A 16,410-nucleotide genomic window follows, 5' to 3' on the forward strand; every position below is an offset into this window, starting at 1 on the left:
TTTTTGACTGTTGTGCGTCTCGCAGTTTATTTGAAGAATGGCTAAAGAGTGTTTTTCAACCCAGAGAATACAGTACAGCCAGCGGAAACACTTCCAATAACATTGACATTTTCCATAATACAATTGCTAAGTATTTGGAATAGAAGAAAAGAACTGCAACCAAATACGCCGTGAAATAGATTATAAATGGTTCAGTAATCAGTCGTTGAGTATGTATTATACCACGTGCATCCCTAAAGACTGATGTCACAACCTTTCCAGCCGCCTTTTTCGTTTTTCCACGCCTGAAAACCATCACCACCAACTTCATCATGTGCAGTCCACTAGAATGACTGTCGATTGGACTCCAGCGGGAAATGATGGAGCTATATTTCTTTATTTATTGCGATTAGAGAGTACTTAAACACTTCTCAGAATTAGTTGTTTTTGTTGGATTATGAACTTGCGAGCACCTACTTTGCAACTCAACGGTGGATTTCCCTGAGCCCAAATTCAACAGTATTTTTCACAAAAAAACAATGCTTTATTGACACATGAAATGCTTTATGATCGATTTTTTTAAACTAACACAAGTTGCTTCAGAAAAATGCTATATCTCATTAACTAATAGTTATAATCCAACTAATAGAAATCATATAGATGGTAGTAGTAGTATTATCTATGTATCAGCCACAGTGAAGCGTGGACGGGTCCTCTAGTACTACATACAGACAATAATAAGTATACTATGAAAATCAAATTGAAACGCTATATACATTCCGTGTAACTTTTAGTCCGTTCCGTTTATATTTTAGTATGTATTAGAGCCCTCCACTTTTAGTGTTTTAAATGTCTTGAAACAATTCTCAGGCCATATCTCGATTTTTCTTAGTTTATTCCAGTTTTTTTCGATATTGATGTATATGCATATCAAAATAATTTTTGTTGTTTTTTTATTTTTTTATTACATTTCAATTGTGCTTAAATTGAAGATAGCTTACGTTCTATATGTCTTCATATTTATCAGAAAAATTTTAAAGCTCAGCCATACAGCCTCTTCTCTTGCGGGATTACAATTAGTTTTAAAGCACTGCAAATATGTTAGTAACAAAATATTATGTTATATGCATGTATGTATGTATGTAGGTAAAATATGTCTTGGCCAAACCTAAACCACAACGCTTGTTGAGGTATTTTTGTAGGATAGTTTAAATTACTCGTTATGTCGATTTAAAATTTTTGGGAAAATAATTTTTGAAGAAACTAGAGGTTATACAATTCCCATGAGATACAAAGTAATTATCCAAAGTAAAAATCTTTCAATGTTGAATTTTGTCGACTATTTTTTTCGAATATATTTATAAAAAAAAAAAAATATTATAATAATAATAAAAATTTTAATAGCTACAATTGATCAATCATTTATTTGAGACAACAGTTTTGCTATGAAATCGGTAATTCCTGATTTTATAACCGGTTGATTGTTTTGTGCGATTACAACAAAAATCATAATAACTATATTTATTGCATGGTTTTTATGGCTAAGTCATATACTAATTATGCACTTTGTAGTTCAGAAAATTACAAATTTTTACTGATATAAATAAAAAATTAATACAATAAAAACATGAGTATATTATTGGCTTGGTATAAATATGAAAAACAGCCTAATTTATAACTTTAAATTATATAAACTATAAAATGTCATTTTGCTCTTTACATTCCACAAATATTTCAGATTAACTTTACTTTATCAAATCTTATACGTACATATGTTCAACATAACATATACTTATACATGTTGTTCCAACTGAATTTTTACTGTTACATTACGTTAAATTTTTATGATCTTCTGAATTATTGAAACATAAGCTCATGTAATTCATATATACACTTACGAACATAGTGTCTCTACCAATTTTTATTGACTGACAACATACTCTGTGAGATATTCCCTTTACAAATTTTGACTAGCCAATCATTAATCGAGATTTAATAAGCACTTAAAAGTGCAAGTAAGAACTCCTAATATTTCTCTAAAGTAAGTGAACTTAAAGTGCGCAAAGTAAATACAATGCTCTAGAATTTGTCTTCGTTCTTGTTGTTATAAGCTGGAGTGGAATTTATTGCATCGTGTCCTAGAGTTATACTTGTCACATCCTTAATTATCATTTCTGCAACTTGCCATGCAATTTCTTCTTGAACCTTTTCTTCTGGCAAATGGACCAATTTTCTCATCGCGTTTTTAATTCTGTTGCCACTCAGTCTTAGTGGCCAATTTGGTTTACTACCACTCGCCGCTTCACCTCCAACATCATCAATTGCCTCGAAATCACGTTCATAACGACCCAATTCGTTAATGTGACCAAATTTAAGAGCTACTCCATCTACTGATTGCGATCGACGCCATAATAAGTTTGGATTTATTAAATGACGTGCATCAATATGCAAAGCAGAACCAGTCGCATGTTGAATACTTTTTATTCTTGTTTGTGGCAATTTGTTACCGTCCATCGCCAATAAAGTATTGTGTCTGAAAACTTCACGTCTGCTTCCATCACTACAATCTGAAAGTGTTTTTCGATGTAGTGCTTTACTAAAACGACCACCAGCTGCAGCAGAAGACGTTACTTTATCGTCATCCGTTGTTCTTGCTGAAACATTCATTTCACGTATTTTGAACTTAAGTTCATTTAAGTAGTTCTGAAATAGTTGCGATTTTAGGAAGTCTTGAAAATATTTACGCTCCAAATATACCGCCACCAACTGTAGAGCTAAATCAAAACAATACGCCACTTGATCAGCAGCGCAAATACGTTCTTCAACTTGACTTCGGAGCCGATCTGATAACCAAAAACGATCCTCGGATTGCAGCGAGAAAAATTTTTCATAGATTATCATCGCGTCGCCCTGAGCTTCTAACTGACCAGTGCTTGGAATGTTTGATTTATCTTTTATCACAACAGTGGCATTTTCGGTATCTCTGTCGGCAACTATGTAACTTTTGCGATAATTTATGGCTGATGTCCAGAAGTCAAGGCATTCACGTTCATTGTGTTGTTCAAGAAATTCCATGAAGAAGAACAATGTAGCTTCGCTATAAAGAATATCATATATGGACAACTCCGGGTTACCATTTTCTATCAATTCAACACTGTATTTGGCGTAAAAAGAGCTCTGCAAAAATTCATTTAAATACACTCTTTCTAAATGATCCAAAACATAACGTTGTGCTTCAACGAAGCAAGTTGCCGAAATAGTAGGCGTGGATTCAATTTTTGATTGATTTGGTGAAGAAGCTTCTTTTTTAATTTCAGCTCGTTGACATACAATTAAAGATATGCCAGACAAAATATCGACAGGTAATGAGATAAACTGATTTGCGTCCGCAATTAAATATTTTTGATATATTGCAATTGCATCATTGACACTAGCGGGGTTTATACATTTTTGAGTACCACTTGAAGCACTGGATACATCAGAGCACAGCTTTTTTTCACCGCCTTCACATAAGCAATCGGAATTTTTCTCCTTCAAATTTTTTGTACGATTACTATTTTTATTAATTGTAAGCGTGTTTTCTGCACATTGATATATTTGCTTATTAGTTTCGGCATAGATTTTACTTTTTTCATCATCTGTGAGCGGCTGGCGCATAGATAAATCGAAAAAGCTTTTCAATTCAGGTACTTTATCATCATCTTGAGTACACGTAGCGTTTATTTCTTCCTTATTTCCTAAATCTATTCGAGACGGTGTTTTAATGTCCTTATATTTCTGCAACACTTTCTTACTTCCTAATGCTCCTCGCTCATCACTTTGTTGTTCTGCATTTAAGTGACCAAGTGCAGCAGTTTTAAAATTTTCAGTATCGAGGTAAAATTTTAAGAAAGGGAGTGCATTCATGGTGTCCAAAAATTGTACAAAATAGGTTAGACAATTTGGATCACTTACTATTGACGAAATTGACATCGCCAGACGAGATTTATATTGAAAAATATCTGCGAGGGCAAATACACGTATAGAAATATAATTTTTATATCTGTCATAATTTATATTCATATTTACATATATTTACCATCATTTGAAATCATACTGCTTCCCCAAGAAATTTCAATTCCGTCATTTGCATCGACTTCTGCACCTATTTGTGATAATATTTCGTCGCAAAAACTAGAAGATGAATGTAATGAGTGCCGTTTATTTTCGGAATCACTGTGGCCTAATCCACTTTCTGTTAGATCGCCACATGATTTTCCAAAAGGGACATCTGTCCCCACTGCTTGGCGGCGCAATCCTATAAAATTGGTAATACTTAATGAAAAACTATTATTAAGGATGCATTTTTATGCTACCTTTTCGTTTCTTAAAATATTTCAGCATTTTAAAATGCTCCATCTATATCTATTCATCATTCAATTAATCGGAATTTTTAACTCGTTTTTTGTCTGCGAATCTTGTAATCATCTGTAATTTCCACTGCCTTTTTCTTTTGTATAAATTTCTCCAAGTTTGTTTTCATCACCTCAAACGACAACCAATTTCATTCATTCAAGAGTATTCAACAAAAATAATGAGAAAGAGATGTACAGAGAGAAACCGTTCATAATATGAGGTCTAGATAGTGAAATTTATTTATTAAAAAAAAACAATTATGGACGTTAAAGGAGGACATTTTTGAACAGGACGATTTTAGGTGGCATGGATTTACGATTTTAATGAAAAGTTGCTTGCTTATTACTGTTCTTTAATATTGCCAAGTAGCTCGACTATCCTTAACTCCAATACATAGAAAGAATTAACACAAAATTAACAAATAATAATTATTCCTGCTCGTAAAAAAGGGACGAGCGAGGCTCTAACCTGTAAACTTTATTAACATTTAAAGAAATTTGTTTAAACTTTAAGCGACGCTAATGCGCATTGAAGTTTTATGGTGACAGACGGCAGGCTTGTGCATTTAGACAGCTGATAGTGAAACTTGTTTATTTATTAAAAAAAAAGTGAAATAAAAATGAATAAGAAAAATTATTAATAGAAATTTTGGTAATTTTGGAAAATCAATATAAATTTAATGGAAAAATTCGTTTATTATCTACGTTAAATGATAATAGAGTGAAATTAAAGCAATAATTGATTGTAATGCGGAAAAAGTGTGCTAAAAAGTTAAGAATATTGGAAAAATGGATAGCAACCGTGCGACATCTGTCAAAAAATAGCAAAAATCGGCCATTTTTGAACAGTGTTGCCTACTCAAATTTAGTAAATTCAACCAAATGTACGGAATTCTTGTGCATTACAAACTTGCATTAACATGGGTCAAATGCGCAAGCAAATGTAAATTAAGCCCGCTAAAGCATATTAGCGCTGTCGTCTGTCAGGGCTATTATACATTTGTCTATAGTAAAGTAATGAAGTTCTATTTTTTATTTATTAAGTATGTATATATATTTTATTTAAACTATTTATCAATTATGTAAATTTATTTCAACGTACTCATTATCTTGCATTTAAATTTTAAAGATAATTTAGTATTTATGTTACTCATTTCAACTTAATTTAAATATGTTTTACATATGTATGTATGGATGTAGTTCGAAAAATGCAACTAGTAATATAACGGTGTTGCACTGTGTTCGCTTTACAGTCATTATATGTATTAGGCTTATGTATGTATGTATATATGAATGCATGTATGTAGGTTAGGAAGTTGCATGAGGATTGCTAAAAACGTTATTTATATATATATATGTTTCTACTTGTGTACATATAAATTTTTTATTCGTGATATACAAATGTACTTATGTATTTATATGTACAACATAATCGGACACTAATGAATCTCTGCATTTCATAATTAAATAATGCTGGCATATGTTTATGTACAAGTAGAAGTATTATGTATTCATATATGCTACTTGAAATAGTCGAAGCGATTTTCTTTTATTGTGTTTGCTGCTGCGATTGATTATATAGCTTAATATGCAAATATTTAAGCGCATAAGGATGTATGCACTTTGAAGCGGGCTGTGCTTGGGCGTATGTATGTATGTAAGTAAATAGATATTTTAGTTATAATTTTATTCGATTAGGCTGCGCTAACACGGCCGAGCACTTATATTTTTCACAATCAAATAAAAATGTGCATTTAAAAACATAATTATTAAACAATTCAATTTTCCTCTTGACCATCTTCAGATGTCAATCGTTAGCTATGTACATATGTATGCGAATGGAAATTAGGCAGAAATACAACTTTCTTGTAAAAAAAAAAATAAATCGGTGAAAACATAATAGTCAAACAACAAATAATTTTCAAAAAGTATTTATTTAATTCCTTAAATAAAATTGAAATAAAGTTCTCTTGTTTTTGTAGGCACACAAAATGGATAAAAAAATATACGTGTGAAGAAAATAAAATAATTCATTTATTTTTCATACTTTCGCTTCAAGCTAAAAAATTAGCATAAAATTACACACATAAATCTTACATAAACCCTATATAATATGTATGCTTGTATATACTTCTTTTTGTATAGGAAGAAATATATATCCATACGCACATTACTTTTATGTTTGCTTTTAAATTTTGATAATTATTTTCATACAAACAGTCAACAAAACATAAAGATAAACGAAAATCAATTAGCTTAAATTTAAAGGCATATATAACATTTATCTCTACATATCCTTTCACATTTTGCAATGTCTAACATCTTTATGTATATTAGTTTCTATTTTGTATCCTCTGATAATGGTTCCGTATTTGTATTTCAAAGGACATTTTGAATGGTCAAACCAAGGTGAAGCAAGGATGCAGCTAGGGTAACTATCAGTTAAATAATTACTATTATCGACGAAATTTCTTTTGTCATAAGATTTTACAATAACTAGTTGTAAACTTTATACGTCGGGTATTAGATTGAAGCGGATACACACATGCGGTAACTTAACTAATGCGATGGTACTGAGCGCTTACTACTAAATTAAGATTTTGTATCATAAAATCAATAGCATATTTTTTATGTGTACACCCACCATATGGTTATAAAATGATCAGTTGTGGCCTTTATACCTTCAATATAATTTAAATAAAAGGTTTTTTGAACAAAACTGTCAATTTAACGTATCGTGAATGCAAATGCTATTCATTTTGTATACATATGTAGCTATTTTTTGTACTTTAATATAATTTGTATTTAGTCATTATTGTTTATTGCTTGTATTATGTAAGATACAGTCAAAATGAATCGATTTGGTGTGTACTTTTAAATGGTGTAGTTGCTAGTGGTATGTAGTTGACACAAAGAGACTTTCTAAAGGCTTCGTCACAACACAACAAAGATTGTAAATCCGAATACATATTTGATTTGATTTCCATTATTTTTCATAAGCAATGCTATTGTATAAGTAATGAAGAAATTGTAAGCCCAAAACCATCACCAAAATTTAACTAAAAATGTGTTTCATTTTAACTCATTCTTTATTTTTAAAAATCACTATGTAATACGTAATTGTGAAATTTTTCGATCAATTTCTTAAATTTCATTACTCACACACCCACATATTACATTAGAAATTTTTGAATTGTTGATATAATAATTTATCTAAATACAAATTTTTCTAAGTCATATTTTCTGAGTTAAATTTTACCCTAAACAAGTTTATAAAGTCATATGACATCTAACAAATCTCTAATAAGGCTGTCATAATATGAAATTAAACTTAGTTTAACTTCTGCGAACAACCTTCATTTATAAAAGTCTTAAATTTGTCGATAAATTCACTTAAAACAAATATATACATTATGTATTGTGAAACATTGAAAGTCTATTTGCATAAACTACATTAAAGATCTGGCAGACGAATTTCGTTGACAAATTATGAATGCATGAAAAGACGTAAAGTAGCTGCAAGCATTGAAATGCTGCGATTGAACGTTTCAGAAGGAAATTACGATGGCATTCATGTTGAAGTTTGTTTTGAATGTTATTAGGAAATCAATCGCGATTCGTGACTATACATAGCTAAGCGAAGTATAATTTAAGTTTGGTTTAAATTCAAACACAATAAACTAATATTTTGTTTTTCGTTCGAATAGTACTATGTATGTAGTTATAAAGGTATATATGTACATACATATGCTTATAAGTATTAATATATCCTTCATTAATATTGTTCTTTATAATATATAATTATGTTTATTGACTAATAAAACGTTTCGCACGAACGACTAATCAATTTCTTTTATTCCCTGTATCTTTGTTAGATTTTGGGTAGGTATTTGTTCTTGCATATGCATTTACTCGTATATTATTTATGAATTTTTGTAGTTTTTTAGCATTTATTACCATTAGCAATTTTGGTAGCAATAAGATTTTGCTTGCTGACGTTTCATCACCTTAAGTCAAATATTACAAGAACTAATATTACTATTACAATTATTATTCTATTACTATTTTATATTTAAAGTAGTAGTAGTAGCATTAGTAGCATTTGTAATTAGTGTAGGAGTAGTTGCAGTTGCTTTTACATTGACAGCAGCAGAGTTCCCATTTGAAGAGGTTAAATAACGAATACATTTTCCAGATTTTGCCGCTGGACCAGCTGTTGGCAAAACATGAATAGTGGAGAGTTTATTTGTAGCCTTTGTTGGTGCAATGGCAATTTTGGTATTATGAGCAGTCTTTGTACATTTTTCTAAAGATTCCGGTTTTAATGGATGTGAAATTATCTTAGCAGTGTTATGGATATATTTGTTGCTGGCGAATTTTTTATCAACTGTTAAATTTATTTTTAAAGGTTTGGTCAAGTTTTCATTTGCAACGATTTTGGACTTTTGATTTAATAGTTTCCGTCTAACGCTCAGTCCCACTAGTCTGGTGACTAGATTGGTTGCAACCTTCGCCGACGATTCCAATTGTGACCTTTTTTCTTTAAATAAATTTTTCCTCAGGAAACCATCAGTTGCTACTGCATTGGACACTGCTAAATCTCCTGCCTCTCGTGACGCGTTAGCTGAACTTCCATTCACTTCTATAACTCTAGTTTTTGTATTAGCGGTCTGAGACGCTTTTGCTGTTGAATGCAATCAAGACAGCTGCTTGGCAACAATGACACCTGGCCGGACCTGCTTTAATGCCGTCGTTGTGATTGTTACCTGTTGAGCACCTTGGCCTGTGCCTATATTACTCGCTCCCGCTGCCGTTGTTTGCACTTTGTAAATGGCGGTGGGCATGATATTTCCACCACTCTCTTTTTGTTGATTTGGTTGCTGCACAATAGTTACTTGTTTACTGCCTTTAATTTGCAGGTAAGGACTCAATTCTGCCAACGTGGCTCTTTGAACTTTTGTTGTCAGCGCCAGAGGAGCTTCCTGTGCTCTTTGATTTTGCTGATTTTGTTGTAACTTTTGTTCACTACCGTCAGCAAATAAATGATCACCTTCAAGATGTCTTATTGCCTCGACAATAGTTTCTAGATTTTGCCTCGAACGTGTTAAACCACTTGGTTGGTCAATTTTCTCTGTTTTTACTTTAATTATCTCCTGTATACGTTCCACTTCCACTTTTGGCGTTGCCTTGATGGCAGCCTGAAGTATTGGCTGAAGAACAGCTGCTGACGGTGACGAACCCTCAGCATAAGCCTTGGCAATCGCATTAACTTCTTGTTCAGATTCGGTGGATGAAGTCGATGAAAGGATAACCTCTTCCTGTACATTGTCTTCAGTGATAATTTCTGCTGCTGCAGCTGCAGCCTCGCTCTCCAACTCTTCAATACTCGAACAAACAACAACCTGCCGTTGACCGGTCATTTCATCAATTTCAACGTACGACACGGCTCCAGATGGCAGTTCCTCTATAGATTCGCGTACCAAATTGTCTGTGTGCTCGATTACTTCACGTGGAATGTATGTGGATGTGGAAGCTGCAGGCGCTGTTGCCACTGAATATAATTGCCGCTTTATCATTTGCAGTTCTTCCTCTAACATGGTGCGCATTCGACGTTCTTTTTCCAGTTGCTTTTTCATTTCGCTTAGTTCTTTGGAGGTGGCAACATTATGTGCAATAATCACTTGACTCTTCGCATTGACATTACCACCACCTGCATTCAGAAGTGTAGTTGGTTCTGGTGACATTGAACCCAAACCTTCATCGGAAGAGTCACTTATCGTCTGAAGGTTTATTATGTTATCAGTGAGTTTGCGCTTTTTTATGGCAACATTACCACTGTTCAATGTTTCACTACTGCCAGGGGTAGACACTTCTCCGGCCCCAGATGACGCACCCGCCGTATTTGACTCATGTAAACCAAGCTGTCGCTTTAATTGACTATTTTGGTTCAAAAGTTGTGTTTTCTGATTTTCTAGTTCGTATATATATTGGGAAGTTTGTTGTAAGATCGCTGCCTGCAATAAAAAAGGATAATATTATAGATTATACAGATTGGGACAAGCTACATAAGTATGTATGTATGTATATACATAAAAGAAAGAAGATAGATACTGTGATGTAATGGTTGTACCAATCTTGAAGTTGTAATGCTAGTTTGCTAATATCAAAAACGGATTAAGCGATAAATACTGTGAATAATGCAGGAACGAACAAAAGTTTCAATAAATATGTAGAAGATCAAGAAAAACGTATGTATATCCTTCTTAATGATGGTCAAATTGCTTAAAATCAAATATCAAAAAGCCGGTGGTTGCGAAAATTCTGATTTGAAAACAAACAAACAAAAAATACAATAGATACATACATATATATGTATCTACATGTGTACATATGTACGTATCTACATACATGCATATGTGAACAGCTATTATTAAAATTTGCATGTGTAACTGTTATACCTTTAACCAGCCAATTGGCCAAAACAAAACGAATTGCGAATACACATACATACATACATATACAATGTGCGTATGTGTGCATTATCTGCAGCTGATTTAGTCAGCTGAAAAAAGGTAAACATCAACGATGGAGGCCTACCCACACTAAAGCACTATGCATGCGAACAAAAATAACTGCAATGTAAACAAAAACAAAATAGTGCTGTCGATCGACTAGTTAGTTGACCTGCCAATGAGCATGTAGCGAAATGCGGGAATAACGATTACTCTGCTCTTATAAAATTGTTGTTATCCGGCCTTTGTTGTTTTGTTGCATACGCCTCGTTTGGATAGTATGCATACATATGGATGTGCATGCAACGCTGCATTTTGCCTTCTTAGCCGTAACGATATCATAGCCACGACTACGCGACGGCTTACGTTTTTGTGATGACTGTACTTTTTTTGCCGCCGTCTCGTAAAAAATTTTTCGTCACAAAGTACCAAGCAAATTTACCAAAGAGCACATAAGCGAATTTTCTCCCTCTTTCTCTCTTTCTGTCTCTCCCAATTAATCTCTGAGAAATTTAATGTTTCGATTCCCGTTTCGTTAGAAATACTGGAAGTGGAAGATGAATAGAAACGGAAGTCCACACCAGAACCACATGTAAAAACAGCAAATGAGCGATTGAACAGCTGGCAATCAGTACTCTTATTTGTTAATATGTACATGCATACATACGTATATTCATACACGGTGTATGTCGTGTTGAATGCTGCTGGGAGCAGCTGATGGAGGGGGCTAGTCAATTACTTTTCTTTACGATTGTGGGTGGCATTGACGACATCCACTCATTTTAGGCACAATCCAATCCATATACTTACATACATATACATATATGTATGTATGTAAAAGGTTGATGCAGGAATATATTTACTCTCCAGAAAATCGTCGTTAGTAAAAAAAATGTATAAATAAAAAAATAATAATAATATAAATAGCAATTTTTTAAGCTTTAACATCTGTTGATAAAATACATTTAATTTCCTATAGTTATAGACTATGGTTACAATACAAACAGAGCAAAACGCGCGTAATTTCTCGCCGACGCGACCAATGGCCTACGTGATTAACATCAGTTATGTATGTACATACATATGTATATAGAAAACGTATTACATATTCGGAACAAAATAAAGAAATTAAGAACTAATTTTCTTCGCATAAATAGTTTTAAGTATAAATAACCAGGGCACTGATTTTCAATTTTGTTGACTACAAATGATTAGCAATCATATACATATGTATATACTTACATAAGTATGTATGTATAAATGTACTTGCATATGTACATATACATGTATGGAGGCTATAGCTTCAGATCAGCTGATTTTAATTTGTTTTATTCATTTCGATGGTGTGACACATACCTGCAGTATTTGTTTTGCTAAGATTTTACTTTGATTATGGGTAACCATGGTACAATTTGCTGGCGTACTTTTAAGTTTTTGCTACCACTTTCAATGATTTCGCCTTGACAGCATGCTCTGTTTTTAAAAACATTTCTTTTTATAGGCTCGTGTGTGAATATCCATCAAAGAGAATAAATTTAAGGCACGACGCAAAAAGCTACAATCAATGAGTCAGACAACCGCAATGCTAACTAGCAGCTGTTTCACAACTTGCCGGCGCTGTAAAAACAGCTGAGAGAATGAGTGGCGCGCACTCATACATGAATCCAAACACAAACAATTGGAAATACGAATGTATGTGGTTTTAGGGCTGGGCCACCGCCACTGACTTTATCTGCGCCACATGGTTTTTGATTGCAAACAAAACTACAGCATTGGTCAATTCGTTTCAGCTGATCAGCTTAGATCAAACTTTAAACGTCACAGTGCTGGTAAACACAAACATATGTACACATGCATAAGTATATGCATAGGACAATGATAAGAATACTTCACATTTTTCGTTAGAAGTAGGTGTAGAGGATGTCATGTGCTTGGAATGAAGACACACATACACCAATTATTGCTAATATTTGAAATAATTCACTAAACAAAACCAACGTAAAGTTTCAATAATTACATTTTATAAATATAACTAGCTGACCCCGCAGCCGTTGTCCTGCGTGAAATTATATGCTTTGAAATGAAAAGAAATTTGAAATGAAAATTCATATTGTGTTGATATCATTTAATTGAGATTTTTCTACATTTTTTTCAATGTAACGCAGCTTGATAAACAACATTTTTTGGTTTCTGTCCCGGTGCGTTAATGTACAGAGAAGATGGTTTTCCAACTCGTGTGCACGCCACTTATATCTGGCCGTGTGAAAAACATAGCATTTTCAAATTTATGTCACCCACTATGCGACTATCCTGTTGATCGTCATCTCAAATTCAATTTTCACTGGAAACGGAATACATTTGAGCTGAAATGGCAAATCGTTAGAACTCAAAGGAATTCGTACAATCAAGCATTCTGCGCCCTTGTTTTCGATGGGTGCTTCACAATCAGTCGGGTTTCATTACACAGTTTCGGTGCATGAAGATTGCGAAACATAATAATGACAGGTCCAACTTTGAGACGCACAGGATGCGATGGCATACCAAGCCTCTCCAAAGAATTTAGAAATTTCACTGGATAATTGACGGCGTCGTCGTCATTGTCAAGATGATCGATTGATTTGTATGAACGCAAGTCTCCCGGAATTTGACTTTGAATCTTCCAGTTTAAGTCATCAACATCGGTATTTTTGGCAGCTAACATTGCGCGTGCACTTAAGGAATCGTAGTTACGATAATTTGGCCAATGTCCGAACATTCGTGATGAGTTCATCTTTCGTGAATTGATAAAGGGAAGATGGAATTGATATCGAACCACCGGAAGTATCAACCGTTATTGTACCATTTCCAATTTTTAGCGAAGACGATGTAAAATGTCTTTGACAATCTTTATATCGAAAAGTATGCGAACTTCATTTTCATTCCAGTGATTAACGTGTTCCAGCATTTGTAATTGCTGGCTTACTTCTCCAAAACTTTCACATATTCCCATATACCATTCACAGTAAACAATGACTCAAATAAAGTTGAACCGCGTACCTTAATCAATAGCAACCGAAGGTAGAAACAATCGTTGTTTTTCGGGTGGATTGTGTAAATTCGTCCTAATGCATTAGTTAATAAGACACCTGGATGTCAATCTACTGGTTGGCCTTGCTTTCTGCGTAACTATTTCTTCGACGATGCATCCCAATTATAATATCAAAGTATTTCCGAATGTCCTTGCAAATGGATCACTGACGAAAGTTGTGCTTCCTTTGGTCACGTATTTCCAAACGTATTTTATCGATTTCACCAAACTGCAATACTAAACACTGATATGAGTTTTGAATGTGAATTAGACAATAATGGTGAATACAGTACGATCCATGTGTTGTCAACTTCGATATTCACTCTTCTAAGTTGAATGCTGAACGTTCTGTTATCTGGTGAGCGACGCCGATAGAGTTGATATCTACCATTTCTAGTTTGTGCTTCCGAAAGAAAAGCAGAGTGAATAGTGTTTCGTGCATTTATTGTCAGACATACAAACCGAAGTGGGATTGTAATGTCCGCAAGGTCCATGAATCATATTATGGTGTAACCATCATCCAAAGAAGAATGTGTGCATGCAAAATAGAGGTTTTTGCCACTCAACAAAGTACATCTCATCCAACAGCACCACATATACGTTGCTTCAAGATAAAGACAATCAAACATCGTAACTGTTGTAGGAAAAGTCGTGCTGTAACATCGTGACGATCACTTGCTGATTGACCGCGAATTATAATTCCGAACGTATGTCTCCGCATCCTGGGAGTACTTCTTGCCTTGCCTTGCCTTGGCCTGCCATACTTTGTTGGCAAAAAGAACACCGACCGATATTAGGTCGACCTCTTGGTGGCTTCGTAACAAATTTCAATCTGCAATTGACCTCTTTGTGTGAAACACACGTAAAGTTTTCACTGAATAATTTTCAATAATTTTTCTTTTGAATAGACGAAAAAAAAAGCAAGCGACCGAAATTGAACGAATCAAATAATTTACAAATCAAAATATTGAAAAACAAAATAAACAAAAATTGAAAAAAAAATGTGTATGGAAAAAATTTACTTTTTAGAAATGTCCTATTTTCCGACTTTTCCTCATAATGATATATATCCAACGATATCGCCTTTTACTTTGGCATCGTTTTGTTTCATACACGTTTACGCCAATTTAAGGTTTGAATATTGGATACTGCGATGGTAGCGCCATCTATCGATCAAACATTACAAAATTAAAAATTGATTAAAAATGAAAAAATAATTTAAAAAACATTTTCCAGTGGACCAAATTGTAAACATAAACCTTTCCCGAATCTCCTTGAACGTACAGACAAAATTTCATCAAAATCGGCCCATCCGTTTAGGAGCAATCTCAAGGCAAACACACGGTCAGAAGATTTATATATATAAAGATTAATATGTCTACATATTACCGTCAAACCCAATTCCAATGAGTTTAGTAATGAAAACAAAACAAATGTGCCGAAGATTGATCGTTTACACATGTGTTAAAGAGCTGTTGATATTTGTTTGTTTGTGATATTTACTTCTTAGACTCTCTTCTGTCCTTTTTTGGCTATATTTGCAGAAACTTGACTAACTGTTTATAGTATGAGGTTAGAAAACAGATCCAATCTTTTGTACTCCACACTATCTACACGTACTTATGGAAGTCCCTATAAGTACAAGTGGAAATAGCATGTGAATGCAAGCGATCGTTGACAGATCAGCTGTTTTCGCAACCGTCCCATGAATACAACTTACATATACAATACTCGTATGTATGTACATACATACATACATATACATATGTATCTGCGTATTGTGAAAGTTTCCATTTATTGGTTGTATTCTCTTTAACGGTTGCCGCTACCTTGCCGAAGGTGGAGAATAATTTAAATGTATACACATAGGTGCGAGAAACAGATATGTAATATAAAAGTGTCTAAATATCTCTGTTACATGTTACATCATCTAAACTATTTAAGTAAAGAAATTTAAATATTTGTACATACATATGTAAGGTCTACAAAACGAATTGAATTCCCGGTGACTGTGGCTGTCTATGCAAGCGATAGCTTTGATTAAAAATTAAGGTCCGAAGAAGTGTGCGAGGGAGGAGATCAGAGCGTCATCAACAAAGCAAAGACCTCAAAATTCATCTATCCAGACATAATAAATATGTATGTTGATGTTAAAGCACCTAGGCTCGACGGGAGCAAGCTATCTCAGCAAGGTCCTTAATATGTCACTCCCGCACGTACCCAATGTGTGGAAAATCGGAATGGTGTTCACACTACTAAAACCTGGGGAGCCTGCTGTCCGATAACTCCTATTTCCACAGTAGTGAAAATATTCGAGGCTGTGTAACTCTCGACCTTCGCCCATTAGCTGAAAACGGCTAGGCATAAACGCCGAGAAAGCTCCTGGTCTCAACCAGAAATCCCCTGTGAGAGCACTGCGTTGGACTTGTCAAAAGATTTTGAAACCAACTCACATAAC

General features: G+C 33.8%; 2 protein-coding genes across 2 annotated transcripts; both read right to left on the reverse strand.

Annotated features, from left to right (window-relative positions):
* Nucleotides 1–891: 891 nt before the first annotated feature.
* Nucleotides 892–6,105, reverse strand: LOC105229274 (A-kinase anchor protein 10, mitochondrial). The gene is made up of 3 exons (XM_011209445.4): nucleotides 4,335–6,105; nucleotides 4,058–4,276; nucleotides 892–3,980 (listed from the first exon to the last, which is right to left on the reverse strand). Exons 1-3 carry the CDS (start codon nucleotides 4,375–4,377, stop codon nucleotides 2,059–2,061), a joined length of 2,184 nt encoding a protein of 727 aa, XP_011207747.2. The 5' UTR covers nucleotides 4,378–6,105; the 3' UTR covers nucleotides 892–2,058.
* Nucleotides 6,106–6,288: 183 nt separating this feature from the next.
* LOC125775324 (helix-loop-helix protein 11-like) lies at nucleotides 6,289–10,387 on the reverse strand (the record flags this gene model as incomplete). Its single annotated transcript, XM_049447239.1, is given in 1 exon segment — nucleotides 6,289–10,387. A coding segment is annotated over 1 exon segment (1,317 nt), but the record flags the coding sequence as incomplete, so codon positions are not given.
* Nucleotides 10,388–16,410: the final 6,023 nt, after the last annotated feature.

Source organism: Bactrocera dorsalis, chromosome 1 (genome assembly GCF_023373825.1).
Source record: "Bactrocera dorsalis isolate Fly_Bdor chromosome 1, ASM2337382v1, whole genome shotgun sequence".
In the NCBI taxonomy this organism is placed as follows: Eukaryota; Metazoa; Arthropoda; class Insecta; order Diptera; family Tephritidae; genus Bactrocera; species Bactrocera dorsalis.

Coding starts and splice junctions, on each gene's coding strand:
- LOC105229274 (XM_011209445.4), bottom strand. CDS start 4,377: ATGGAGCATTTTAAAATGCTGAAATATTTTAAGAAACGAAAAG. Junction 4,277..4,334: donor ATATTTTAAGAAACGAAAAG/GTAGCATAAAAA, acceptor CCAATTTTATAG/GATTGCGCCGCCAAGCAGTG. Junction 3,981..4,057: donor CAGTATGATTTCAAATGATG/GTAAATATATGT, acceptor TTGCCCTCGCAG/ATATTTTTCAATATAAATCT.